A 26,949-nucleotide genomic window follows, 5' to 3' on the forward strand; every position below is an offset into this window, starting at 1 on the left:
CGTTTTCCCTGTGAGTGCGTGGATTTCTTCTGGGTGCTCCGGTTTCCTCCCACATCCCAGAGACGTGTGGGTTTGTAGGTTAATTGGCTTCTGTGAATTGCACCGAGTGTGTAGGCAGTGGGAACGTGGAATAACATTGGGCTAATGTGAAAAGGTCAGCATGGACTCGGTGGGCCAAAAGGCCTGTTTCCACACTGTATCTCTAAACTAAACTAACTGTAGTTTCATTTTCAATTGATACGACACTTTTAAAAGACACTTGGACAGATACACGGATAGGAAACGTTTAAAGGGATATGGGCCAAACGCAGACAGGTGGACTAGTGTAGATGGGAGATGGGGCATCTTGGCATGGATGAGTTGGGCTGAAGGACCTGTTTCCATGTTGTATCACTCTATGTGTGCAATGGCACCTTTATATCTTCATAAAATATACTGATTAATATTACCATTAAATAAGTTATAAAGTGATATTGTTAAATTTGATTAGAAATTCAGTTTCTGCGTATATGTTACATGTATTGTAAACTGCTACCTTGTAGCGGTATTTTATATAGGAATAAACTTGCTAGATCTTCAGACTCGTTCATTGATCCTTTCTTGGCCACATTCTTCCACAGATTGGCTGTTAAGCAATAGTTTAATAAAATTCTTTCAATAGGGAATTTAATAGGAAAGCAGCAATCTCTCATCTCATTATTACAAAATCGTTATGATTCAAGTTCTAACTTGTAACTACTAGGTATAAATATTCTTTTTTGAGATTTATTTTGGTTTGAATATAATCTGCAGCCAATGTACTTTGCGTTATTTAATAGGATAAATTTGTTGAAAGTGATTCACTCTCCTCCTGATAACTTAGTTATCTCTGAGTTTTTAATACTTGTTAATGCTGGATTAAGGGGACTAATTTAGTTGGGAGCCAGACAAACCGATTCTATATTGGAGCAATTCCATTTTATTTTTCTGATATTAGATTAGGAACCTGGGGGATATTTTTTTTACACAAAGGGTAGTGTGTGAATGGAACGAGCTGCCGGAGGAGGAAGTTGAGGCAGGCACTATTGCAAGGCTTAAGAAGCATTTAGACAGGTACATGAATAGGATGGGTTTTAGAGGAAGATAGACACAAAATGCTGGAGTCACTCAGCAGGACAGGCAGCATCTCTGGAGAAAGGAATGGGTGATGCTTCGGGTCGAGACCCTACTTCAGACTGAATTCAGAAGAAGAGTCTAGACCTGAAATATCACCCATTCCTTCTTTCCAGAGATGCTGCCTCTCCCGCTAAGTTATTCCAGCATTTTGGGTCTATCTTCGATGTAAACCAGCATCTGCAGTTCCTTCCTACACATTAGGTTGAGAGGGGTAAGGGCCAAACGCAGGCAGGTGGGACTGGTGTAGGTGGGGCATGTTGGTCGGCATGGGCAAGTTGAACTGAAGGGCCTGTTTCCACGCTGTATGTCTCGCTATGATTCTTTGATTTGTTGAATCTCTTGAGCCAAGTACATGAAGTGTGGCTTTAATGCTCATCAAATAGCAGCCACTTTATGGAGGTAGACTTATTGATTTGTAAGTACAATATTTGCATTGTTTGACACTTGACTGAATCCAATAACGTGAGCAACATCAGCTGTAGGACAGGATCAGGTTGCGTATTAAATTGCACAATTCCCATAATGGGATGACAACTGTCAGCTGAGACCTTTGCTAATCACTTGACTATGATCTGATTTAAAAACAATACTCACGTAGATTTCTGCTCCATAAAACCCATCCTGGTACACAACTCTGCAAAACAATAGGAAGAGCACCGATTATATTTTGCATATTTGATTATATTTAAAAAAACACTCCCATAAACTCAGTTTGATCGCAGGGCAAGCTCGACTAATGAGCAAAACCCTTCAGCTCTGGTTTCACTTCATGCCAATCCAACAAGTTCCATTCCTTTGTCAAGTGAAGCTTGTTCAAATTGAACCTTGCTTAATATATACTGTCCCCAGAAGGCATGCAGCGTTCAAGATGATCAAGTAACTGAGATATATATATATATAGTTTTCTTGTTGCCTGTGTGATAACCAATGCCAAAAGGAGGTCTGATTTTGGCATCTCTTTGCTGGAGATTGACATTCTGCAGGCTGTGTAGGAACCTGGTGTGGGTGTACGGCACAACAGGAGGATTTCTGAGGTCTTCATTCAGATGTCACAGCTTAAATCCTCAGAGCCTGAAGGTACTTTTTAATCACAGGTTTGCCTCTTCCACAACAACCCTCTTCTTCTCCCAAAATCTTGCACCAAAAAATAAAAAAATAAAAAAAATAAATCTCCAAAAATGAATTCCATTAATTCACAGATACGCAGTGTTTCAACGGAGCACTTGGCAGTGGGTCATAAGGTTCATAAGGTTCATTTATTGTCACATACACCAATTGGTGTAATGAAATTTCACTGGCCAGGTCAGACATACAATATTTTTAAAAATGGTGAGATTGAAATATAAGGCTCTATAATATCTGTAATTTCTATATAAATCTAAAATTTGTTGATATCCACATATAGATGTCCCCTTTTCCTGATCAGATGATGCTCTTGCTGGTAAATTCTATTTACTTTATACACCAGCTCTTTGCGCTTTTGATTTTTAAGGCTAATGTTGGGAAATAGGTGCAGTGTAGGTGTGAGATCATTGTTGCCAGATGAAAGTTTTAAACATGACGCTAACCTCCAAAAAACAGTGACTTGTTAACTCAACACTGAACTCCCCAAACGTTGTGCAAGGAATATATTATTTGCAATCCAGCTACTAATGACTTTCTTTGCAGGTTTTGTTAAGCTTCAAATTATATACGAAACATGAATAATAAATGCAGGTGATCTTAAAGGATTTGTTGAGGTTTGCCTCCAGATCTGTTACACCCTGGTAAGATGGTCACAATAAAAGTTGTTAGTCTTAATTTCCTTTCATGCTGCGCTCTAATAAGCAAACCTAAGGAGAATTTGCCTACATTTGGATAGGTAACTATTTTAAGGAATTGCATTATTTAATTTCTCAAGGGTGGTGGGTGTATGGAACACGTTGCCAGAGGAGGCAGTTGAGACTGGGACTATCCCCTCGTTTAAGAAACAGTTAGACAGGTACATGGATAGGACAGGTTTGGAGGGATATGGACCAAGCGCAGGCAAGTGGGACTAGTGTAGCTGGGACATTGTTGGCCGGTGTGGGCGAGTTGGGCCGAAGGGCCTGTTTCCACACTGTATCATTTGATGACTCTAAGCTGAGGAGGATCATGGTTATCTTGTGTGTTAATGTGTGTTGGGTCCGATTACAGGCATTGACTATCTGCTTTGAATCTCTGTCAGTCGCACCAAGCGTAACATAAAAACTGAAAATGCTGGAAATACAGTGTAGGGCAGGCAGTTTCAGGGTAGAAAGGAAGAGAGAATATATTTCGGGGAAATAAGCCTGGCCTTTGGTAGATTTGTCCTTCCCTTGTTTAGCCACGAAAGGCAATTGAAACATTAACTTTGCTTTAATCGTAGACACAACACACAATTATTTACAGTAATTCCATTTTTAGTCAATCATTCATTTAGTCTCCCCTTCATTCCACCTCATCATGGACTTGCCCATTTGTCCTTTCCTCGTTTCCCCTCCTATTCTGTAAAATGCTTTCCTCTCCAACTTCTCCATTGCACAATTCTAATTGGATTCTGCTGAAAGAGGGGCAGGAAAGTGCAAAGAGTTTCTCTGTGTCCAACCCATTTGTTATTTTATACAGACGGCACGGTGGTGCAGCTGGAAGAGCTGCTGCCTCACAGCATCACAGGCCCAGGTTCCATAATGACCTTGGGTGCTGTTTGGGTGGAGCTTGCATGCTCTCCCCGTGACCGCGTGGGATTCCCCTAAAACACTCACTCTACCTCAGTACACATTTCCCAAAGTTTTACACAGAAGGATGAGGGGCGATCTTATAGAAACATATACAATTATTAAAGGACTGGGCAAGCTAGATGCAGGAAAAAATGTTCCCAATGTTGGGCGAGACCAGACCCAGGGGCCACAGTCTTAGAATAAAGGGGAGGTCATTTAAGAATGAGGTGAGAAAAAACTTTTTCATCCAGAGAGTTGTGAATTTATGGAATTCCCTGCCACAGAGGGCAGTGGAAGCCAAGTCACTGGATGGATTTAAGAGAGGGTTAGATAGAGCTCAAGGGGCTAGTGGAGTCAAGGGATATGGGGAGAAGGCAGGCACGGGTTATTGATAGGGGACGATCAGCCATGATCACAATGAATGGTGGTGCTGGCTCGAAGGGCCGAATGGCCTCCTCCTGCACCTAGTTTCTATGTTTCTATGTACCTCAGTGCACGTGACAATAAACCAAACTAAACTAAAATACTCAAAATAAGGAAATTAAACTAATGAGAAATTATTCCTTCCCTTGTCGTCCTGATTCTTCTGCCTTGCATTCACTGTTGTAATCAATAGGGCTTTGGATCCATCAGGTGGATTGGACAGCACCTGAGGGGCCGTGCACTGAGAAACTCAGCAAACCTGGGCTCCATGTGTGGAGCTGTGCCCACTGGTCCTAGACTCTCCCATTAGTGGAAGCATCCTCTCCACATCCACTCTATCCAGGCAAAGTCCGAAGAAGTCCAGCACACTGACAGATCCATTCAATTAGTCCGTGACATCCATGTTTGACACCACGCGTGTGGGCATCCTGACCTTACTGTTGCTTCAGTGGCAACATGCTCCGAACCGTTGACATTAGCAAGCAAGATCCGGACTGTTAATTATACACATTTGTAGTGAAAAGTAAGAAATTCAAATATAAATTGAGGACAAATAATTTTCCTATTAAAACTTTAATTAAAACGCTATCCAATTATGCATCTCCGCTGTGTTAAACAAATAATCTTTCAAGAGCAAATTTGTCCTCGATTTCATATTACCTTGCTTACAGCGATTCCCTGCCACCTTGTTACTGCATCATTTGCAGAATTTTTCCACCAGCTATTTTTTATTAGCAGCGATATTTATTGTCTCTGCTTCACTTTAAATTAGCAAGAATCATTTCTAAAAGATTGCACAGCTCTGAAAGGGCACAGTAAGACAAAAGTGAACTCCTATAGCCACTAATTTAGAGGGATTTTAAATTCGGGGTCACACCCAGGGTTAAAGATCAGAAGGAACAGGCAGTTTTCATGTCTGTTCTCTGGAACCAATTTCGCTACAATTAGCATTTTGTAAAAACCCTTTCCAAATACATGACAATTAGCATTTCCTGAAAACATTTCCCCCAATCGTGACAAATCTTTCGTTATGTTTTACAGCTTCAAAGTAAAGCAGATGAGAATCGATCCATCTAAAAGGGAATATCCTTTTGTAGAATCATGTATAGATTTTTTATAGAATGTAGGACAAAGTTTAATTGATAGCCAATTCACCATCCCAATCAAAACACAAAGTGCTGCTGGAACTCAGCGGGTCAGGTAGCATCTATGGAGGGAATGGTCAGGCGATGTTTCACAATGGGACCCTGTCTCAGATTGATGGGGTAGGTGGAAATTTCAGCCTTCTTTCCCTGTCTCACGCTTAATCTCACTTTTCCACCTTTCTCTCCCTAATCCACGAGTCTGGAGAAAGGTCATCAGTCCATTCCCTCTACAGATAATATCTGACCCTCTGGGTTCCTCCAGTATGTTCATGTCATAGGGACATAATTTGGCCCATCAAAACCACTCTGCCATTCGATCATGATTGATCTATTTTTCCCTCAACCCCATTTTCCTTTGATCTCCTCATAACCTTTGGCACCCTGACGAATCACGTACCTGTCATCGCTTAAAAATACCCAGACTTGGCCTCCACAGCCACCTGTGACAATGTATTCCACAGATTCGCCACCCTCTGGCAAAATTAATTATTCTTCATCTCTTTTTTAAAGGTACATTCTTTTGTTCTGAGGCTGTGTTCTCCAATCCTGGACTCTTCCAATGGTGAAAACAATCTCTCCACATCCACCCTATCCAGGCCTTTCACTATTCGGTAATTTTCTAGGTGATACCCTCTCATCCTTCTAAACTTGAGCGAGTGCCAACATTTTACATTTTGCTCAAGATTCCAGCATCTGCAGTTTCCTGTGTCATCACTTTATGCAGAGCATTCAGAAAGTATTCAGACCCCTTCACTCTTTCCACATTTTGTTACGTTACAGCCTTATTTTAAAATGGATTAAAAATTTTTTTTTTATCATCAGTCTACACACAATACCCCAGAATGAAGAAGTGAAAACAGGTGTTTAGAAATATTTGCAAAGTAATTAAAAATAAATAACTGAAATATCACATTTACATAAGTATTCAGGCCCTTTGCTACGACACTCAAAATTGAGCTTAGGTTCATCCTGTTTCCATTGATTATCCTTGAGATGTTTCTACAACTTGATTGGAGTCCACCAATGGGAAATTAAATTGATTGGACATGATTTGGAAAGGTACACACCTGTCTATATAAGGTCCCACAGTTGACAGTGCATGTCGGAGCAAAAAATAAGCCATGAAGACAAAGGAATTGTCCGTAGACCTCCGAGACAGGATTGTGTCGAGGCACAGAACTGGGGAAGGGTATAAAACAATTTCTGCAGCATTGCAGGTCCCGAAGAGCACAGTGGCCTCCGTCATTCTTAAATGGAAGAACTTTGGAACCACCAGGACTCTTCATAGAGCTAGCTGCCCGGCCAAACTTAGCAATCAGGGGGAGAAGGGCCTTGGTCAGGGAGGTGACCAAGAACCCAATGGTCACTCTGACAGAGCTCCAGAATTTCTCTGTGGAGATGGGAGAACCTTCCAGAAGGACAACTATATCTGTAGCACTCCACCAATCCGGCCTTTATGGTAGAGTGGCCATACGGAAGCCACTCCTCAGTAAAAGGCACATTACAGCCCGCTTGGAGTTTGCCAAAAGGCACCTAAAGGACTCTCAGACCATAAGAAACAAGATTCTCTAGCCTGATGAAACCAAGATTGAACTCTTTGGCCTGAATGCCAAGCGTCACGTCTGGAGGAAACCAGGCACCGCTCATCACCTGACCAATACCATACCTAGGGTGAAGCATGGTGGTGGCAGCATCATGCTGTGGGGATGTTTTTTCAGTGGCAGGAACTGGGAGACTAGGCAGGATCGAGGGAAAGATGAGAGTAGCCCAGCCAGAGCCTGGACTTGAACCCGATCGAACATCTCTGGAGGGACCTGAAAATAGCTGTGCATCGACGCTCCCCATCCAACCTGATAGAGCTTGAGAAGATCTGCAGAGAAGAATGGGAGAAATTACCCAAATACTGGTGTGCCAAGCTTGTAATGTCATACCCAAGAAGACTTGTAATCTTCTGTAATCGCTGCCAAAGGTGCCTCAACAAAGTACTGAGTAAAGGGTCTGAATACTTATGTAAATGTGATATTTCTGTTATTTCTTTTTAATTACTTTGCAAAAATTTCTAAAGACCTGTTTTCGCTTTTTTGTTGTGGGGTATTATGTGTAGATTGATGATAAAAAAAATAATTTAACCCATTTTAGAATAAGGCTGTAACGTAACAAAATGTGGAAAAAGTGAAGGGGTCTGAATACTTTCTGAATGCACTGTCGAATTGGCTTGTAATTTATTTCGAGTTAATCTTAAAAGTGGTAAGGCATAAGACCAAACACATGCCCAAGCACAAAATGGAGACACCGCACATCTCCCCATTGCCTTATTGGAACGGCACACAAAACATCCGCAGTGAATGTTAACGCTGCATTAGTTGCCGCACATTCAAAGGTCCAGGCACGGCAGGTCTAATAATATCAGATACAGTTAACAAACTGGACAGTTGAAGGAGGAGCATGGAAGTAAAAAGTCTGAGGTGTATTTGGACTGGTACTCACGCTCCGTATGCGGGGATGGGTGGAGGTGGGGGAGCAGCGCGGAAGGTGTTGTAGACGGCGCGGCCTCGCCCCCGTAAGTGCGCTCCTCTGTAGGCAACAGTTGCACCCGCTGCAGGGTACGGGAAACCGGTCACTGCAGACAGAAGAAGATCAGGTTTACCATGTGGGCAGTACGGCCATTACAGTTCAATTAGAAGCTAAATATATTCACTGCTTCATGCGAGCACTTGTTTGATTGAACCCTCTGCCATGCATATTGCAGGGAAGGAACAACGTCCCAAACAAGATAGGCACGGCGGCGCAGCGGGTAGAGCCGCTGCCTCACAGCGCTAGAGACCCGGGTTCGATCCCGACCTCGGGTGTTGTCTGTGTGGAGTTTGCACGTCCTCCCCGTGACCGTGTGGGTTTCCTCAGGGTGCTCCGGTTTTCTCCCAGATCCCAAAGACCTCTAAGCGTTATAGGTTAATTGGCCCTCTGTAAAATTGCCCCCAGTGTGTAGGGAGTGGTAAAGAAAGTGGGATAATATAGAACTAGTGACAATGGATAATTGATGGTTGGCATGGACCTGCTGGGTCGAAGGGCCTGTTTCCATGCTGTATCTTTCAATCAATCAATCAATCAAAACATTTAATTATGAACAAGGAATTCTCCAATTTCAAGACCTATCCTCCCCCCACGCTGCATCTTTTTGCACTGCCCCCACCCCTGTGCACGCACATTTCTCCCGCTCATCCGTAAGCTCATCTCCCATTCCCGAGTTCCTTATTTCTCTTTATCCATCCTCTTTCCCTCTCCCTTGCCCCTTTCCACCCATAACTGCCTCGAAATTACATTCCCCCTCTTCTCTCCTTTTCTGACACCTTTTTGTCTCCTTCTTACCTCCAGCTTACACCAACCATCTGCTAATCACCCCTCCTCGCCTCACCTGTATCCACCTATCACTTGCCAGGCTTTGTCTTGCCCTGACCGCTCTTTTCCAGCTCTCTTCCCCCCTTACTCCGTCAATCTGGAAGACGGTTCCAACTAGAAAACGTTTTCCCTGAGGTTCCTCTTAAATCTCTCCCCTTTCACTTTAAGCCCATGCCCTCTGGTTTTAGAATCTTCTATCCTGGGGAAAGAACTGTGAGCTTTCACTTTATCCATGATTGTTTACACCTCAATAAGCTCACCCCTCAGTCTCGTACACTCCTAGGTAAAATGTCCCAGACTATCCAACCTCTCCCTATACCTCACTCTGCAAGCCCAGGTAACATCCTGGTCAATCTCTTTTGCATCCTTTCCAGCTTAATGACATCATTATGAGTAGGTTGGTATTTAGTCATTTATATGAGAAAACTTGAATGCCGGAGTAAGAAGTCTTCCTGCAATTATATTGGGCCTCGGTGAGAAGGCACGTGGGGTTTTATGCACAGATTTGACCTCCTTATCCAAGCAAGGATGAGGTGTCATGGAGGGCCTGCAGCAAAGGTTGAATGTTTTTTTTAGTTTTCTTTCAGGAGATACAGCGCAGAAACAGGCCCTTCGGCCCATGGAATCTAGCAGCAATCGTCCGTACACCAACACCATCTTACACACCAGGAACAATTTACAGAAGCCAATTAACTTGCACACCTGCACGTCTTCAGGATGTGGGATGTGAGCACCCAGAGAAAACCCACCCGCTCACAAGGAGATCATACAAACTCCGTACCGACATCAACACTAGTCAGGATTGAACCTGGGTCTCTGGTGCGGTACGGCAGCAACTCGCCACTGTGCAGCCATGAATAAGTTGAAAGCCCTTTTCAAACATTCTGGCCCATAATAAGAAACAGAACTAATCAGTATGAAATAAACAATAAAGATCTCACATTGCATTGGTGCCAGGATTTCTGATACAGGAACAGCTTCCTCTCCTCTGTTATCAGGCTTCTGAACAGCCCTTCCATAAACTAAGGTACTGTCCGATTCACCTCTACCCCATTGCGGACATTGGACCTTGTCTATGGAACTGATACACTACAATGTTGAGAACTATATTCTGCACCCTTTGCTCTATGCATTGCGCTTGAGTTTGACTTGATTGTATAGATTCTATAGATTCTATAGATGTATTTGTATTTATGTATTGTATTCTCTGATCAGTCTGAAGAAGGGTCTCGGCCATAAACGTCACCCATTCCTTCTCAACAGAGATGCTGCCTGTCCCGCTGAGTTACTCCAGCATTTTGTGTCTTTTAAACCAGCATCTGCAGTTCTTTCCTACATGTTTTATCTGATCTGTTTGAATAGCATGCATTTTTCATTGAACCTTGGTACATGTGACAATAATAAACCTAAACCAGAGAGCTCTCAATGCGGGTGATTAAGGGGTAGCAAAGGCATTGGATACTTAGCTGCATATAGTTTAGATTAGTTTATTGTCAAGTGCACCGAGGTACAGTGAAAAGCTTTTGTTGCGTGCTAAGCGGTCAGCGGAAAGACTGTACGTGATTACAATCGAGCCAGCACCAATGATAGTTGACCAATATCAACATTTCACAAGGCATAATTCTGTAATTCAATTCACCACCAATCCCTGAGAGCTCTCTGGTTCACCTTGATGATCAGAACAAGCATATTAGACGTCTAACAGGAGTGGGCTGATGTTATTGGTAAGATACAATCCACTCCTGGAATAAGATACAAATGGTTCTCTGATGTGAATGTATTCTTCAACACATTCAATATTTCTGAACGCGGTGCTGATTAATGAATAGAAGATGAGGTTGAAATGTTTCCTTAAATATAGAAGACCTCAGCACACTGGAGGTCAGCGAATCAACATTGCCTCTGCTTGTCCTGTCATTTACACTAGAGTTTGTTCATTCATTATTGCAGTCACTTTCGCAGCATGATAGTTCGTTCATTATTGTGTTTCAATGTGAGTAAAAATTGGAAGATGAATAATTGATAAACGTGGATGGGGCAATGTCTTGCACACAGATATTTACAAATTCAACCCAGAGTTTATTCAAACAAAGGCTGTATTTGTTGCTCAGCACTGTCCTGGGTGTCGAGACTTAATGGTCTCAGACCAACCCTTACTGGTCAAGGGGCAAATCGATATTCTTGGATAATCTCACTCGTACGAGTTTTGCTATATAGGCACCGCCTTAAAAAGGCAACCAATACCATCAAAGACCCACACCACCCTGGCCACGCTCTCATCTCGCTGCTACCATCGAGAAGGTGGTACAGGAGGCTGAGAATGGTGACCTCCAGGTTCAAAAGCAGCTTCTTCCCAGCAAACATCAGACTCTTGGAAACTGCACAACACCGACCTCAGCAACTGTGATCCTCTATGGACTGTGCCTTTGGTCACACAACGAACGTCATTTTTCTCGCACTATTATGGTTACCTAGTATTACTCTTATTAAATTATTCTAGTTTTGATCATTATATATTTATGTATTTTTGCATTTACTGTCCTGTTAAGCAGCAGTAAGTAAGAATTTAATTATTCTGTTGGTACATGAGAATTAAATCCTCGTGGCGACTCTTGTCTGGGCTTCAGGAGGCTGAGGGGAATTATAGTGCACAGATGAACTTCATTCTGCATCTAGCCATGTTGCTTTTAACCCAGGAGTTTTTGCTGCAGACACTCGGAGTTGGAATTTACTTCAAGATGCTTCTTGAGTGAGAAATAATGTTGAGAGGAAAATGATCTAATGTCTGTTGATGGGTGCTGGACATATGATGCTCACTTTGTCCTCCTGGAATAAGTTGATTTGTCTCTTTCCCGCTCATTTCCATGATTGAATTTGCTACAGAAAATCACTCAGTGCTTCTTTGCAATGAGAATGGCTTATTGATCGAGCAGCAATGGAACAGATATCAAACCTTGTTGCAAAATCTATTTTAGGTCATCTTTAGTACAATTGGCATCAATATTTTCTGTCGCCAGCCATGGAGTCATACAGCATGGAAACAGGCTCTTCGGCCCTTCATGTCATGGAGGGTTCCAGTGAGCCCTGTGGCAGAACGATCGCAGCGAGCTGCAACCATACCGTGGCATCGGGCCTGGCTTGCACGCCGCGGAACGGGGAACCCACCCAGAGCCTGGCCCTGGCTCGCTCTGAGGACTGGAGAGGAGGAAGTCGGAGTTGGAAAAGCAGACCGGCTGCGGGAGGTGGTGCAATGCCTCGAAGGTGGGGGGGGATGCTGCAGGCCCTGGACCGGGCGCCGAGCCGAGAAGTCCGATCACGTGGACCGGACATGGTCTGCAGCTGCACGGAGTGGTAGAGCAGCCGTGGGGGACAACAACGGCTACCCTTGGCTTGGCCAGGCCAACCCTACAACACCACCAGGGCAATGGGCCTTCATGGTCAGGTTAAGAACTCTGCACTGACAACACCTAGGACTTGAAATTGGTGCCAAATCTGGCAACTCCAGTATGCTGACGATAGACACAAAATACTTGAGTAACCCAGTGGAGCCGGCAGTATCTCTAACTAAAAGGAATAAGTGATGTTTTGGGTCAAAAACATTCTTCAGACTCAACCCGAAAAGTCACCTATTCCTTTTCTCCAGAGATGCTGCCTGACTCGCTGAATTATTCCTGCATTTCGTGTGTATCTTCGGTGTAAACCAGCATCTGCAGTTCCTTCCTACACATAGACTCTTGTGTACCGTCTCAGTACACTATACCTAGACACTGCTGACAACAAGGTGCCAGTATATGCCTGGTTGGAAAATTAAATAATGACATTAAACTTTATCGAGCAGCCAATCTCATTGAAGTCCCACACCGCCCTGGCCACGCTCTCATCTTGCTGCCACCATCGTGAAGAAGGTACAGGAGCCTGAGAACTGTGGCCTCCAGATTCAAGAACAGCTTGTTCCCAACAACCATCAGGCTATTGAACGCTGCACTACACTGGCCACAACCCTATCTCAGCACCAGTCTCCTATGGGCTTTGTTGTGGTTTGAGGTTCAGTTAATTTATTGTGACGTGCCCCGAGGTACAGTGAAAAGCTTTTGATGCGAGCTAACCAGTCAGCGGAAAGACAATACAAGATTACAATCGAGCCGTCCACAATTTACAAACACGTGATAAAGGGAATAACGTGAATAACGTTTAGTACAAGATTAAGTCCAGTAAAGTCCGATCAAAGATAGACTGAGGATCTACAATGAGGTGGATAGTAGTTCAGGACCGTTCTCTAGTTGTTGGTAGGTTGGTTCAGTTGCATGATAACAGCTGAAAGAAACAGTTGTACTCTAGACTTTGGTTTTGCACTATTATGGTGTTAGTTACTGAGTAATACTGATAATTAATTGTATTATTGATTATTACGTAGTTATTGCGTTTTTGCATCAATTGGCCTGTTAAGCTGCAGCAAGTAAGAAAATGTCATGGTTCAATTCCCAGTGCATATTACAATTAAACATGCCTGACTTGCTTGATTTTTTACTCTGGCTCAAATGCAACAACACTTGTGGAATAAGCGCCTGTACAACTGCGGGCGGCGGTGTTGGCGGAGGCGGCCGTAGGAAGCCCTACAGCAGGCGGGCGGGCGAGCGGATCGAACTGAGGTAGCTGCACGGAGTGGCGGTGGAAGGAGCCGACGGCATCGGGCTGGGCCAGGCCGACCCCTACTTCACCGATCCAGTGCCGCCAGGACTCCGGGCCTTAGCGTGAGAAAATAAGAAACAGCACGTCTCCTTGGGGCAAGGTCAGACTTTTCAAAGGCATGGAAGTTGCAAGATGATGCCAGAACATGGCGACTCTCTGCCAGCTGTTCCAGAAGAGTATCTATCGTACTCATGTAGTGGGATTTGTCTGGATAGTATGTAGAACATGATTCCCACTGTCTTCCTGTGCACGTGACAATAAATCAACTACTGAACCACCATTGAACCATTAAATTTATGAAGATAAATTATTTATTCTCTGAACGCAAAAACATCACAGCTCCACGCTTCATAGCATAAAGCCTTCAATATGTGCCATGCTTAAATACACTATGGGAAGAAAGAAGAAAAAAAGAAAAAATGGATTATCCTTTACATCCAAAGCTGCCGATCGTTCCGAGAAGATTAGTGTTGGAAAATAAATAACTTTGTGCTGACTATGGCATTAGTTGTGTAGCTGTGACCTTCGGCACTGCAACAGAGGGGATCTACCTGCGAACTAGATCAGATGTCAGGCTCTTCAACCTCACCCGCCTCAGAGCAAAGACAAAAGTACGTGAAGCTCTCATCAGAGACATGTTATTTGCCGATAACGCTGCAGTTGTGTCCCACACCCGGCAGGAACTACAGGCACTGATGGACCGCTTCTATCGGGCATGCAAAGACTTCGGGCTGACCATCAGCCTGAAGAAGACAAACGTCTTGGGGTAGGATACAGAGGCGCCGCCTGTCATCACCATCGACGACTACGAACTTGATGCCATCCATCAGTTCACGTACCTCGGCTCCACCATCACCGACAATCTTCCCTTGGACACAGAGATTGATAAGAGGTTCGGGAAGGCAGCTACAACTCTCGCTCGCCTCACAACTCGAGTGTGGACCAACCCAAAGCTGACAGGGAAGACAAAGATAGCAGTCTACAACGCCTGTATCAACAGCACGCTGCTATGGGGCAGTGAGACATGGACTACATATGCCAGGCAGGAGAGAAGACTCAACACCTTCCACCTGAGAAACATCCGCCGCATCCTGGGCATATCCTGGCAAGACAGAGTGTCCAACGCCGAGATCTTGTCTCGTGCTGGCCTTCCCAGTATGTACACGCTACTCAGGCAGCGCAGACTGCGGTGGCTAGGCCAGGTCCACCGCATGGAGGATGGCCTTATACCAAAAGACATCCTCAATGGAGAACTGACATCTGGGAGGAGAACCATCGGCCACCCCCAGCTACGTTACAAGGATGTCTGCAAGAGAGATATGAAGGCGCTCGACATCGATGTGTAGTCCTGGGAGAGTCTTGCAGCCGACCGCACGAGGTGGAGAGATACCCTGAACCAACATCTCAAAACGGGGAAAGAGAAACCGTTGGATGCAGCGGATGACAAGCGGGCACGCAGAAAGGAGAGCGGCAACTTCAACAAACCAGAGACCACACACACACAAATGTGACCTTTGCTACAGAGACTGTCACTCCAGCATTGGTCTCTTCAGCCACAAGCGACGCTGCTTCAGCCGAGGTTTGGAGCAAGCAGCCAACAACTAGGATGCATCACCCATGGTCAGTCATGACCGGGGGGGGCTACGACGACCTCTGCAAGAAATGTACCACACAACCTGAGGCGCAGCGGGTAGAGCCACTGCCTCACAGCGCCAGATACCCGGGTTTGATCCTGACCTTGGGTACTGTCTGTGTGGAGTGTGCACATTCTTTCTCCGGGTGCCCCGGTTTCCCCCTGCATCCCAAAGACGGGCGGATTTGTAGGTAAATTGCCCCCCAGTTTGTAGGGAGTAGATGCAAAAGTGGGATCACATAGAATAGAGAACAGCAACTGGGACTTGAAAATGGTGCTGACCCTGGCGCCTCTTGTACTCAGTGTACTATTTCTATACACCCGTACTGTTATCTAAGATGTGCTTATGTGAAGTAGTTGTTGTACTGAACTGTATGCAAAAATGAATTTCACTGTAACTTGGTACATGTGAGAATAAAGTGCCATTGAAAATGTGTGAATGGGTGAGCAATGGGCGGCATGGACATGGTGGGCCGAAGGGCCTGTTTCTATGCTATACCCTTCAGTCTATTCAGTCAATCTATCTGAAAGCATTGAGTAGATGATAGTGCACAAGGCTTTAAATGAAATTGACCAATGAATTTCAAATGTGACTTCAACGTCATCACCGGAAATGCGTGAAAGCAAGAAATTACTTACTATGGCCTTGCTCCTGAATTTAATATATTTCCTTAAGACATCGTATGTCTATTCGGAGTCAGGGGATACGGGGAGAAGGCAGGAACGGGGTACTGGTTGGGGATGATCAGCCATGATCACATTGAATGGCGGTGCTGGCTCGAAAGGCCAAATGGCCTACTCCTGCACCTATTGTCTATTGTCATACATTGTACAAGATGTTGGTGAGGCCGCACTTGGAGTATTGTGTTCAGTTTTGGTCACACTGCTCGAGGAAAGATCACATTAAGACGGAAAGATTGCGGAGAAGTTTTACGAGGACGTTGCCAGGACTTGAGGGCCTGAGCTATCGGGAGAGGTTGAGCAGGGCATTCTTCCTTGGAGCGCAGGAGGATGAAGGTTCATCTTATAGAGGTGTACAAGATGATGAGAGGAAAAGACCTGGAAATTGAGTAGGGGAATTGAGAACCAGAGGACATAGGTTTAAGGTGATTGGGAGAAAGATTTAACAGGCACCTGAGCGGTAACTTTTTTACACAAAGGTTGGTAGGTGTATGGAACGAGCTGCCAGAGGAGGTAGTTGAGGCAGGTACTAACACAATGTTTAAAATAAATGTGGTCAGGTACATGGATAGGACAGGTTTGGAAGGATATAGGCCAAACCCAGGCAGGTGTGACTAGTGTAGATGGGGGCATGTTGGTCGGTGTAGGTTGCAATGCAGTATGACTCTGTGTAGCTATGACAAGTTGAGCCGAAGAACTAGATTTTGTGTTGTATGACTCTATGACATGAGAGGAGGCCATTCGACCCATCAAGTCTATGCCAGCTCTCAGAGTAATTACCTCAGTCACGTTACCCTATTTATCTCCCTTTACCTACTTTCTTGGACATGTCGTTATACCAACACGCTCCCCCGATTCACCTACCACTCACCCTCACGGCAATATTGCAACAGCCAATTAACCTCAAAACCAGTGGGCTGAAACTTCTTAATCCACTTTTGGTTTCGCAAGTTTAGAAAAACGTTTGCCTACGCAGAAGTAATATATTATAAATACTGCATCAAACAAGATACTGAAGATACTGAAAAGACCCAGCAGGTCAGGCAGCAGCTGTGGGGAAATGCAGAAAGGTTAAAGATCTATTTCTAAAATATATTACAGGGCTTGATACACCCTGCGAAAATCTTTGCATGAAAATAACCATGCAAAATGTAAAATAACAGTTTTCTTCAAATGCCTGGTGTTGGAGGTTAATCGGTAACTCTGTAAATTGCCCCTAGTTTTCACTGTACTTTGGTACACATGACGATAAACTAGACTAAACTAAACTAGTGTGTAGAGAGTGGATGAGAAAGTTGGATAACATCGAACTAGTGAGAATGGGTGATCGATGGTCATGGTGGTCTTGGTGGAATGAAGGGCCTGTTTCCACAGTGTGTCTTTCAATCAATCAACCAATTTGCTAACGCAATTTTCAGAGTAAGACCACACTATTGAACATGGCCACGGAAGACCTCTTGGGATTGACTGTTCCACAAGGCAGTTTATTTTAATCAATTAACTTAGGCAAATATTGATAGCTATTTTATTTAGTAGATGCAGATCACGAACAGGAAAGGAATGAAGAATGAAGAAACTTGATGTTTTAATATTGAATATTGGAAACATTTTAAAGGATTAGATATTTTTTTTCGAATTGGTTCGAGGCCGTTATTTGGTGTCGTTTTGTGGAGGATTTCATTTTTCCTGGCACACACAGCAGCAAGTTCATCTCACGTCAGCCGAACTAACTGATCCAATCCTTAAATTCATTTTAATGCATCAGTATCTGGCAACCTTGAAGTAGCTACAGCAGTCAAAACTATTTCTGTGAGTCAATCACACAGATTAAAAGCAATTTAAACAAAGAGCGAAACATTTCACACATGGGCAGTTCTATACACGCATCTTGTGGGCACTAACACACTTGTACATGCAGAATTTATTCTCAGTCTTCCTTTATCCCACAATTTGCATTCATCAGATGATAAAATGAGCATTTAAATTTTTTACCGCTCTTTTTTAATTTTCCACTCCAACCATCATACACCTTTACTTTACACTTTAGACATACAGCGTGGAAACAGGCCCTTCAGCCCATCGAGTCCGCGCCGACCAGCGATCACCCTGTACACCAGCACTACCCCACACACTGGGGACGATTTACAATTTTACAGGGGCCAATTAACCTACAAACCTGCACGTCTTTGGAATGTGGGAGGAAACCGGAGCACCCGGAGAAAACCCACGCGGTCACAGGGAGAACGTTCGAACTCCGTACAGACAGCACCTGTATTCAGGTTTGTGTGTGCAATCACAGACCAAAACCAATCCAAAATCAACATTCTGAACAAATAATAACAATATTTTGCAGTTGTGGGGTTTAAGAGGTTTCTAGAGGGGACATGGATATGCAGGGAATGGAGGGATATGGATCATGTGCAGGCAGATGTCCTAGAGTTCCTCCAGCACTTTGTGTTTTACTACAAGAGTTGCTGCCTTACAGCGGCAGAAACCCGTATTCGAACCTGACTACAGGTACTGTCTATGAGGAGTTTGCACGTTCTCCCTGTGACCTCATGGGTATTCTCCGGTTGCTCCAGCTTCCTCCCACATTTCAAAGATGCAAGGTTTGTAGGTTAATTGGCTTCTGCAAATTAATTTGTTGATTGATATTTTATTGTCACATGTGGCATGTCACAGTGAAGCTCTTTGTTTTGCATAAAATATGCAAAGAGTCGCCACGTATAGGCCGCCGACATTGGATAATAAATTGTAAATTATCCCCAGTGTGCAGGATAGTGCTAGCGTATTGGTGATCACTGGTCGGAGTGGACGGTGGGCCGAAGGGCCCGTTTCCACGCTGTATCTCTATTAAATATTAGTGCTTGCAGTTACCATGTCGTGGGGAATTGAAGCAACGCTAGTCGGTGTCACCAATTTCACTGGATTGATGACAAAGAGTATCATTGATCTCAGTAAATAGGGCTGGCAGGATATTTCACCCTGACACTGTGCCCCAGCATTGCCGCCTTGTTGTGGAGGCATCCTCATTCACAACTTGGTTCATCTGCTCTCGGAGTGGAACTGTTTGGAAGGGAGCTCTCAATGACAATCACCTCATTGTAACCAATAATGAATGAACGAGCTATTACAGCTGTGCTGATTATTCAATTAAAATGCTAATCAAGAGCAGATTAAACAGTGTATTAATCATCTTCTCTGGATCAGTCACACATTTGATCTGGCATTGTTCTGTTGCAAGATGGCTGCCATCAGTGTTACACAACAGAACGAGCAACCTTTCCCATGTACTTTCAGCATTGGGTTAATTAACTAATTAATAACATACTGCACATTAATTATGGCTCCCAATGTTTAGTTCATCTTTCAGTTGGCGAGGCTGCATTTGGAGTATTGTCTTCAGCTTTGGTCATCCTGCTATTGGGAAGATAGCAATAACGGTCAGGCTATTAAACACAACATCCCCCGAACTACTTGTTTAAGAAGGAACTGCAGATGCTGGAAAATCGAAGGTAGACAAAAGTGCTGGAGGAACTCAGCGGGCGCAGCAGCATCTATGGAGCGAAGGAAATAGGTAACGTTTCGGGCCTATTTCCTTCGCTCCATAGATGCTGCTGCACCCGCTGAGTTTCTCCAGCACTTTTGTTCACCATCCTCCGAACTACATCATTTGTGCTTTTACACTATTATGATTTTTTATATACTGAGTTTTTTTGTTATTTATTATGGTGTTTATAGAGCACTGTGTTTAAATATCTGTAGTGTTGTACGAAGTGGTGCTGCATTCTTCCATTTCAGGACATATGACAATAAAACACTCCTGACTCCTGAAAGAGTGCGGAGAAGATTCACAAGGACATTGCCAGGGCACGAGGGCCTGACCTATGGAGAGAGGTTGGGCAGGCAAAGACTTTATTCCTTGGAGCGCAGGGGGACGAGGGGGTGAATGAGGGGGGTATAAAAGCATGAGGGGAATAGCTTATTCATCCATCCTGGGACGACAGATGGCACAATGGGCTAAGTGTTCGGCTGGCGACCGGAAGGTAGCCGGTTCGAATCCCGCTTGGAGTGCATACTGTCGTTGTGTCCTTGGGCAAGACACTTCACCCACCTTTGCCTGTGTGTGAATGTGTGTGAATGTGTGTGAATGATTGGTGGTGGTCGGAGGGGCCGTAGGCGCAGAATGGCAGCCACGCTTCCGTCAGTCTGCCCCAGGGCAGCTGTGGCTACAGAAGTAGCTTACCACCACCGAGTGTGACTGAGGAGTGAATGAATAATGCGATGTAAAGCGCCTTGAGTATTAGAAAGGCGCTATATAAATCCCATCCATTATTATTATTATTTAAATAAACAACTCTCGTTGGCCAAAGTGCTTTACATTTGTGATAAGAATAATATAAACAAACAAACTACATACATATATACATATAGCCCTCACTCAGTGGACGTCAGGAAAGGCTTGGGAGTATAGATAAGGACCAGAGGACATTGGTTTAAGGTGAAAGGAAAAATTAAGTTGGAACCCGAGGGGTAATGTTTTCACACTGAGTGTGGTGGGTATATGGAATGAACTGCCAGAGGTAGAGCAAGCAGGAACTATAACAACATGTAAAAGACACTTGGACAGGATAAGTTTAGAGGGTATGGGCCAAAAACAGGCAGGTGGAAGTAGTGTAGATGGAGCATCTTGGTCGGCATAGGCAAGCTGGGCCAAAGGGCCTGATTCCATGCTCGGTGACTCTACGACTCAGAAAATATTACAATGCGTAACCCAGTCCAACTACGGTGCAGCAAAGAACAACACTGGAGGAACTCAACGAGTCGGGCGGCATCAGTGGAGGGAATGGCCACACAACCTTTTGGATTGGGATCATTTGTCCGTCTGGAGAAAGGTCCCAATGCAACACATCATCTCACTACTCTCTCCACAGTTTGCTGCCTGACCCGTTGAGTTCCTCCAGCACTTTGTGTTTTTCTCAAGATTCCAGCATCTGCAATTCCTTGTGTCTCCTTGATTCAGAAGTGGTCAAGAGGGCAAAGAAAATTCACAAAAGGTAAACTATAATTCGATTCTTTATGAAACAGAAGATCAGTAACTCAAAGGGGCAGCGGATAGCTAAGTTCTAATACTTTTTTTCAGCACTTTTTGTAGTAGACAAAAAGATGCCAGATGCATAATTAATATAAATACATGTTGCGTGACCAGAAAATGTAATACTGATGTTTAGCTTTGCTCAAGATTCCAGCATCTGTAATTGCTGGTGCCTGATCCAGAGCACAGCTGGGCAATAGTAAAGGCCACACGTTGATCACAGTTAGGAGGACAGTAAAGGTGGTGGGAGAGGGGAATCTCCCAGCCCACCTTCATTGCCTCGGTGGACTATCTGGACCTAATTAGGCTGCCTTGTTATGACCTGCCGATTGAACAGCCCAGTGTCACAAAAGGACACAAAGTACTGGAGTAACTCAGCAGGTCAGGCAGCAGCTGAGGAGAACATGGATGGGTGACGTTTCAGGTTGGGACCCTTCTTCATTCTTGCCCAGTGTCACATGAATTGGCCAACGTAATAAAGGACAACTTTTGCCCTGTGGAACACATCTGAATCAAGGAATTGCAGATGTTGGAGTCTTGAGAAAAATACAAAGTGCTGGAGGAACTCAGCAGGTCAGGCAGCATCTGTGGAGGAAATGGGCAGATGATGTCATGGAGGACAGCTGTGTACCCTTATCCAACAAAGAATCAACTCCTGATAGACAGCAGAAAAGAGAAAGATTGGCAAGAGAAGAATTTGCATTGGGATTGGTAGTGGCATCGGTTTATAATTGCCGCGTGTACCGAGATACAGAGAAAATCTTTGCTTTGTGTGCTAGCCAGACAAATCATACCAGGGCTACAATCAAAACATACACAAGTACAACAAGTAATGCAAAGTGAAAAATAAGCAGAGGGCTGAATATAGCGTTACAGCTACTAAGAAACTGCAGATAAAAAAGCACAACGGCTGGAATGAGGTAGATTGGGAGATAGGGACTACAGGTTTTGAGACTATAAGACAAAGGGAGTGTTTGACCTTGGTACCAACATTCAATGCTGCTGGAAGTATCCAAATGCGGACATCCGCTGAGGATAAGTCAGTCAACATTCAGGCCGTGATTCAAAACATGGCTGAGTTTTCTGGAATCAAACCTCAGCGAGGAATCAGCATGTGCAGAAGCCAGTGAAAGTCTCCCCAGGTAGATATTTCTCGCAATATTGCAAGGAGAGCATTGTAGACATTCAACAAGTGGAGAAAGTCTTACCCCTGTACTACAGACCATAAAGCAGCACTGACAGATAGGTTTAGGTAAAAAACAAGGTGGAAACAGAGGCTGGAATCGCTGGATAATACACAAAGGGACAAAAGACAGCATCTCTGGAGAACATTGGTGATGTTTCGGGTCTGGGCTTTCTTCAGCCAGGTAAATCATCAGTTCTGACCACTCAATATACCCTTACAAAATATCCTAATATTTCTATAGCTTTGCATCACAACACAACAGGGCGGCACAGTGGTGCAGCTGGCAGAGTTGCTGCTTCACAGTGCCAGCGATCTGGGTTCGATCCTGATCTTGGGTGCTGTCTGTGCGGAGTTTGTACGTTCTCCCTGTGACTGCGTACATTTTCTCCGGGTGCTCCAGTTTCCTCCCACATTCCAAAGACATGCAGGTTTGCAGGTTAATTGGCCTCTGTAAATTGCTCCTAGTTTGTAAGGGAGTGGTTGCAAAAGTGGGATAACATTCAACTAATGTGAATGGGTGATGGATGGTCGGCGTGGGCTCGGTGGGCCGAAGGGCCTGTTTCCATGCCTGCATCTATAAACTAAAAAAATGTCTCAAGGCAATGCACACAGTGACTCATAAAACTGGAGAACCAAAAATATATGCCCATTTTGGCTGACTGTAAACAAAAACCATATGTACTACTTCTTAAACATGAAGAAAGCTTCATGAACTTTTACCAAACACAATCTGTAACCAAACTACAAGGAGCATTAGGACCAGTGATTTTTTTGTAGATAGGAAGGTGCCAGTATGCACGATTTATAAACCTTAGTGTCGTGGCCATAAAGTGAAATAGAGACGTTTAACTTTTTAGAGGGACCATTACACCGTATCTTTGTTTACCATCACAAAGAAATCACTGATTAGGATGGAGAACAAGGCAAAAAACGTAACCAGCAAGTAATGAGAATCTACAAGGAGAGAGAGGTTCAGAAATCGGGGCGGCACGGTGGTGCAGTGGTAGGGTTGTTGCCTCACAGCGACATAGTCCCGGGTTCAATCCATTGCTGTATGGAGTTTGTGCATTCTCCCTGTGAATTTGTTTGTGTTTTGTGTTTACTCCGGCTGCACCAGTTTCCTCCCACACTCCAAAGACATTTAGGTGTGCAGGTTAATTTGCTTTGGTAAAATTGTCCGTAATATGTAGGATAGTGCTAGTGTACGGGGGATCGCTGGGCGGCGTTGGACTCAGTGGGCCGAAGGACATGTTTCTTTGCTGTATTTCTAAACTCTAAAGGTCTAAGTTTAGGAAGAGATTTCTCTTGTCAGAATGCCATAAATACTCATCTGGTCTGGTTTATATGTGACTCCAGACACACCTATGTGATTGGCTACTGAATTCAGAGGGGGACTAAGAAAGGTCAATAAATACTGGGCTTGCCAACCTGGTCAATTTCCCGTGAACAGATTCATTTTAAAAAAGCGTTCTCGCAATGTGTCTTCAAATGGCTTTTATCCACAGTACTGAAATCTTCTGAAATTGGGGCATGGATGAAGTGAACGCTTACAGTCTTTCTCTCAGGGTAGATGTTTCTAAAACTAGACATGTCGCGGGGTGACGTCTGTATGGTTGTGTGTAGTCGCCCAAAGAGTCGTACCTTTTTCTGGTCGCCACTGAGTTTTCAGCATTTTGCAAATTTTTGGCGACCTGCTGCGACTATGACGGGTGTCGGCAAGTGGCGGAAAAATCACGTAAGTGGGACAGGCCCTTAAAGGGTTAAGGTGAGCGGGGAGATATTTAAGGGAGACCTCAGGGGCAACATTTTCACTCAGAGTGTAGTTTGTTTCTGGAATGAGCTGCCAGAAGAAGCTATAGAAGTGGATTCAATTCTGACTTTTAAAAGATATTTGGATGTATAGATGTATGGGAAGGTTTTTACAGAGCTAAATGCAGGTAAATGGGACGAGCCTAGAATGCCACTTAGTCGGCATGGACAAGGTGGGCCGGAGGGCCTGTTTCTATGCGGTACAGGGTTTAGAAGGTTAAAAGGTAGGCAAATAGAACTAGCCCAGTTTGCCAACTTGTTTGGCCTGGACAAAGTGGGCCAAATGGCCTGTTACCATGCTGTGCAGCACTATGACTCTTTGAGAAGGTATCTCTGAGAAAAGAAATACCTTCTGTTGAGATATTGTACTCAATTTTAATATGATCTCTGATAAGATATTCTTACAAGAGGTGATTCAAATAGGGACTACATTCCTCTTTATTCCATACTTCCCACTAAGTGGATCGCACATTTTGTAAGCTTGATAAGGACTCAATGAAATTTAAACATTGTGGCGGCGATCTGCTTTCAGATAGACTCGCTTTCAAAGTAGCTCCTGTGTGCGAAGATTGCTAAGAGCTTCATTTGGAATTCATGGAAACTATCAGAAAGGCGACAAGCAAATCATTGGATGCTGGTTGCAGCGGCTTTTAAATCTCTACTCGGGAGTTTTTAAATCAATTTCTAACCGTGAGAAGGCTTCAGTAAGCAAAACAAGGAGATATTTATGTAAAATATTGGGCAGAAAATTGGACGATGTGGGGCTGCTGAAAAGGGATATATTCTGTTTAAACAGGTTACTGCTCCATTTGTTATTGCAGTGAAACAGATTTGAGAGTAATAATACAGGTTGAAAGAAGGGAGGCTTGCTAATCATTGTCTTTGGATTTACAATCACTGATAGAACGGAATGCTCGTGTAAAGAGCTTGCTGATAAACAGTGATTAATTACTGATGATCCAGTTTATTTCTCGTGAAAGTACATTGAATCCGTCTCTAATCATTTGCGAATATACCCAAGGAATGTGGCCGGGCTAAGACGACTATTTACCCACTCCCCTGGGAAAGCAGAGCATATGCCAACATTAAGACTTGGCAAAGCGCAGTGCTACGGTTAGGGAAGAGTGAAGATTTGTGTTAAATTAATCAAGTGAGCCCGACAGACTGCCTAGCTTTGAAATGAAGGCGGTATCCATTAAAGATGATTTGGTACAGAATCAGGAACAGGGAATAAAAATGAAAAATGAGATCCTTCTGTCACCTGCTTTCATTTCAATCATTCTGCTTCACCTTTTCAAACTGCATTCCTTCTTTATTGCTTTCACTTATTTTCTGACTTGCAAAATTATTTACCTGCATAAAACTCCGGTCCGTAGACAGCGCCGACAACTGGATTTAATTTCCAGCCTGAAAAAAGAGACAGGTCTGGTGTGAAACAGCTTTGTAATGGCAAACTTCATTCATCATAGCTAACCCCAGTGTTTAACACTTGCTTTCATTCACCATGGAATCGGTGCTTCACCAACCCAGGGCTGGTAATTACAGCACAGTTCCACATTAGTGTTTGCGTTTATTTATTAGAATGTATAAATTATACAGTCACCTGCGCAGCGCAAAAAAAAGGTTAGTTAAATAGCACTGAAGCCAAACAAATGTTGGAAGACATTTAGTCAGAGAAAACAGTTCCAAAGGGCCTGAGAATATCAAACATAAAACAAATTGAGGAAGATAATTTAGTTTAGTTTAGTTAAGAGATGCGGCATTGAAGCAGGCCCTTCGGCCCACCGAATCCATGCCGGCCATTGATCACCTGCTCACACTACTTCTATGTCACCTCATTTTCTGACACACTAAGGGCAATTTTAGGGGCAATTTATAGAGGGCCAATTAACCTACAAACCTGCAAGTCTTTGGGATGTAAGAGGAAACCGGAGCACCTGGAGGAAACCCATGTGGTCACAGGAAGAGCGTGCAAACTCTACACAGGCAGCACCCGAGGTGAGGATTGAACCGTGGTCTCTGGCGCTGTGAAGCAGCAGCTCTACCAGCTGCACCACCTTGCTGGTGTAAAACAATACATGTACAACACATGTCAATGAACCAAGCTTTTTTTACCGCTGGCAAATAACGCAAACTTAATTTATCTTAAAGTAAATGTCCCATTGTACCGGCTGAGAGTTGGTACACTCCTCATCTCATCCTAGACCCATCAGAGGTGAGGTGGCCTCAGTTCACTCTCTGCAGCAAAATATTACAGGCTGGCACAGTGGATCAGCTGGTAGAGCTGCTGCCTCACAGCGCCCGTGAACCCGAGTTCGATCCTGACCTTGGGTGCAGTCTGTGTGGAGTTTGCACGTTCTCCCTGTAACTGCGTATGTTTCCTCTGGGTGCTCCAGTTTCCTCCCACATCCCAAAGATGCGCTGGTTTGTAAATTATTTGGCCCTCTGTAAATTGCCCTTAGTGTGTAGGGAATGGAGGTGAAAGTGGAATAACATAGAACTAGTGTGAACGGGTGATCGATGGTTGGTATTGTCTCGGTGGGCCGAAGGGTCTGTTTCCTGGCTGTATCCCTAAACTAAGCTAAACCATGAAGCTCTGTTCACAAATGCATTTCACTCTAAATAAAAATGCACAGGTATCCCCTTACAGTGACAATAGCGAGTGTTTAAAAATTATTGCAACAGTATTTGTCTAAAAGAGAATCAATCTAATTTTTAATTAACCATGAAAAAAAAATTGATCCAAATATTTCACTGTTATTGAGAAAGCAGTGCAAGTCTTGACATTAAAACCTGGGATAATTTTAATGCATTTAAAATAATGCTCATCAGAAACTGTCGCGATAAACCACGCAAATAACAGCGCACAATGCAAGCACATCTCTGTGGAAATAACTAATTTTTGAGTAATGCACTCTTTGCGACACAAATTCGCGTGTGAGGTGCATGAAGCCATTGCTCACATTAAATGCTATGTTATAGACCCTATCTCTGCAATATGTTCAGTGCACTTGCTTATT

The 26,949-nt window shown here is 43.9% G+C and overlaps 1 protein-coding gene and 1 long non-coding RNA gene across 12 annotated transcripts in view; one reads left to right on the top strand and one right to left on the bottom strand.

Annotated features, from left to right (window-relative positions):
* Nucleotides 1–26,949, bottom strand: part of rbfox3 (RNA binding fox-1 homolog 3) — a 1,262,719-nt gene that overhangs the window by 41,772 nt on the left and 1,193,998 nt on the right. For all 11 annotated transcript variants that reach the window (XM_033044598.1, XM_033044592.1, XM_033044596.1 and 8 more), the window contains 3 exons: nucleotides 25,283–25,336; nucleotides 7,928–8,060; nucleotides 1,750–1,789 (listed from right to left, as the gene is read on the bottom strand). In XM_033044598.1, coding sequence (XP_032900489.1) covers nucleotides 1,750–1,789; nucleotides 7,928–8,060; nucleotides 25,283–25,336 — 227 coding nt within the window. The remainder of the gene's footprint in view (nucleotides 1–1,749; nucleotides 1,790–7,927; nucleotides 8,061–25,282; nucleotides 25,337–26,949) is intronic.
* LOC116988112 lies at nucleotides 39–26,452 on the top strand. The gene is made up of 3 exons (XR_004415861.1): nucleotides 39–117; nucleotides 11,147–11,159; nucleotides 26,415–26,452. It is a non-coding gene; the product is annotated as an uncharacterized LOC116988112 (long non-coding RNA).

This window comes from Amblyraja radiata, chromosome 26 (assembly GCF_010909765.2).
Source record: "Amblyraja radiata isolate CabotCenter1 chromosome 26, sAmbRad1.1.pri, whole genome shotgun sequence".
Taxonomy (NCBI): Eukaryota; Metazoa; Chordata; class Chondrichthyes; order Rajiformes; family Rajidae; genus Amblyraja; species Amblyraja radiata.